This window comes from Triticum dicoccoides, chromosome 2B, assembly GCF_002162155.2.
Source record: "Triticum dicoccoides isolate Atlit2015 ecotype Zavitan chromosome 2B, WEW_v2.0, whole genome shotgun sequence".
In the NCBI taxonomy this organism is placed as follows: domain Eukaryota; kingdom Viridiplantae; phylum Streptophyta; class Magnoliopsida; order Poales; family Poaceae; genus Triticum; species Triticum dicoccoides.
In genome coordinates this window covers 105,844-108,835 of record NC_041383.1, presented here as the reverse complement: position 1 = coordinate 108,835, position 2,992 = coordinate 105,844, and the positions used below count along the sequence as shown (strand labels likewise).

Below are 2,992 nucleotides of genomic sequence, written 5' to 3'. Positions count from 1 at the left end.
CTCCACCTGCGCGAGTCCATCCCCGCGCATCGGGCGCCGAGTCTCCGCTGCACCACGCCGCCGAGATTCGCCGTCATCAATGTGAAGGATGAGTACCGCTCCACCAAAAAGGCACCCGCTGGTCCCTCGATCCCGTGTACGCCTCCAAGAATGACGCCCCCAAGGAGGAAACGACACCAACGCGTCGCCGTCATCCGATCAACTGATCTAAGGTTTTCCTCGGAGGTAGCGGATAGAGGTCTAGAGCTTCTCCACATTTTGAGAGATGGCCCCGTCAATTAATTGTGAGAGATGGCCACATTTTGACTTATTTGGCGCCAATACATAAACCATATGTGGCGAGGCATCCACTACGTACTAGACACACACACACACACGAGAGACAGAGAGAGAGAGTGTGTGTGTTTTCCGTCTACTTTAGATCCGCGGACGTACGACGCACTAGCTAGCTAGCTAGCATCGAAGATGAGCTTCGCGGTGCGCAAGTGCCCGCCGTTGATGGTCCGACCGTCCATGGAGCAGACGACGGGGAAGACCCAAGTGGTGCAGCTCTCCTCTTGGGACAGGAGCTACGTGGGCTTCCAGGTCGCGGCGCTCCTCATCTTCGACGGCCCTTTCCACCAGCCCGTGGAGGCCATCAAGAAGGGCCTCTCCCGGACGCTCGTCCACTACCAGACAGTCGCGGGCCGCCTTGCAGCGGCCGATGACGACGACGACGACAGCGTTCTCCACGTCGAGTGCACAGGCGAGGGTGTGCCCTTCGTGGCCGCGTCGGCGGGTTGTGCCCTGCAGGACCACGGCCTCCTCGACGCGCCCGTCTCCACGAGCCTCCTTGACGGGCTCGCCTTGTCCTACCCGGCGGGGGCGGAGGGCTGCCGGCGAACCGACCCGCTGCTGCTCATGCAGGTCACCGAGTTCACCTGCGGCGGGTTCACCGTCGGGGTCACGTGGAACCATACCCTAGCTGATGGCGACGGCATGGCGCAGTTCCTGCAGGCCGTCGGTGAGCTCGCCCGCGCTGAAGCCGATGATGTCTTGGTGCCGTCCGTTGCACCGTTGAGGGACGTCCGCGCGGTGTCCCTGCCGCTGCTCTCGCCGCCGGTGGTCGCCGCAAAGCAGTGGCTAATGCTGGACCGCGGCGGCATGGGCCTCGTCTACCTAGACATCACCGTCCCGGTCAAGCTCATCAACCGCATCAAGTTCGAGTACAAGGCCGCCCACGCCGATGACGGCAGGTACTGCACGACGTTTGAGGCGGCGGTGGCCGTGCTCTGGCGGTGCCGCACCCGCGCCATCATCGGCGACGACCCGGACTACGACATGTCCACGCCGGCGCCGCTGGCCTTCTTCGTGAACGTGCGCAAGCACGTTGGCGCGGCGGCAGGGTACTACGGAAACTGCGCGGTGGCGCAGCTGGCCTTGGCGACGACCGGGGAGGTGGCCGGCGCCGGGGATGGCGGCATGAACGATGTGGTGGATCTGATCAAGCGCGCCAAGGACCGGGTCCCGGAGCTGCTGCGGAACATGGGGGGCGGCGGCGGTGCCGTGCCGGAGATGGGAGAGGAGGAGATGGCTGCGGCCTTCGGGTACAACGCGCTGATGGTGACCAGCTGGCGGAACATTGGCTTCGACCGCGCAGACTTCGGCGGCGGCGCGCCGGCGAGGGTGGTGGGGCGGTGGCAGCAGTCGACGGTGCCGGGCTGCATGGCGTTCCTCTCCTGCAGGGCCACGGCGGCCGACGGCGAGCGGCTGCTGACGCAGTGCGTCACGGAGGAGCACGCCGCGGCGTTGCTCGCGGAGCTGGACCAGCTCGCCTCAGCCCTCAGTATGCAACTGATGAACTGAATTATTGGTACGTACGTACGTAGCAGATTGTCAGGTGCATATGTTGCCGTTTGAGTTAGTCCGATCCAGGTGAATAATGATTTCCTTTGTTGCGCTCACTTGGTTCGATCAAGATGAATAAGGTGAAAATCTACCTCATGTGGAGGGTGCCCTAGTCTATTCTATGAAAGAATATTTTATAAATAATAGGACCTCATTTGTGAATCATGCACCGATGTATATTTAGAATTTTACGATATGAATTTTCAGGGAAGTATTTGAAGTGTTGACGTGTAAAATGTTGTTTTGTAGTTCAAAAAATATGATTGTAGAACTCCGTGAGAAAACCATCAAGGATTGTTTTGCACATCGTCCACACGCCTCCATCACCACTCATTTTGCTACGTATGAATAGATGATATCAGTAGAATTTTTTTTGGTTTTTGGCTTAAAAATGTTGTATCTCCTAAATAAAAAAGGAAACAAAAAATCCGTTTTCACCATTAAATCCGTCTCGACGAGATCTTCAAAACTAGACCCCATGTTGATATGTTTCGATGAATTTTTTTTTTTGCCAGAAGTTGCCACGATGTTTACACTGCAGTTGCCATAGGGCTTAAACTAAAGTTGCCATGTGGCAATTTTAGTTTGTAGATCATGGCAATTTTAGTATTTTGATGATGGCAACTCCAGTACTTTGACCATGAAAATTATTTTTTGTATGAATCATGGCAATTTTACGTGCATGTATCATGGCAATTTTAGTTTATGGTTCATGGCAAGTCTAGTTTCTTAATTCACCGTTTTATAAATGTCAAAATTTATTTTTAAATGTAGAAGAAAATAGCTGAAACATATCATAGCAACTTCAGTGTAAACATCATCGCAATTCATATGCAATAGACATGGCAACTTTTAATCCAAAAAAATTTCACCAAAACATATCAACATGGGATCTAGTTTCGAAGATCTCATCGCGAGGGATTTAATGGTGAAAACGGATTTTCAATCGGATTTTTTGTTTAAGAGATAAAATATTTTAAAAATTGAAAATCCAAAAAGATTCCTGCATGCATGCATGCGATGACGTGGCAATTTATTTACATTAAAAACGTGTGGTGCGTCTTCCTTCCAGCCACACGTGTGGCAGTTAGCGCGACCCTATATA

The 2,992-nt window shown here is 53.5% G+C and overlaps 1 protein-coding gene across 1 annotated transcript; it reads left to right on the top strand.

Moving 5' to 3' along the window:
- Window positions 1-350: 350 nt before the first annotated feature.
- LOC119366714 (acyl transferase 15-like) lies at window positions 351-1,943 on the top strand. The gene has a single exon (XM_037632457.1). It carries the CDS (start codon window positions 466-468, stop codon window positions 1,843-1,845), a length of 1,380 nt encoding a protein of 459 aa, XP_037488354.1. The 5' UTR covers window positions 351-465; the 3' UTR covers window positions 1,846-1,943.
- Window positions 1,944-2,992: the final 1,049 nt, after the last annotated feature.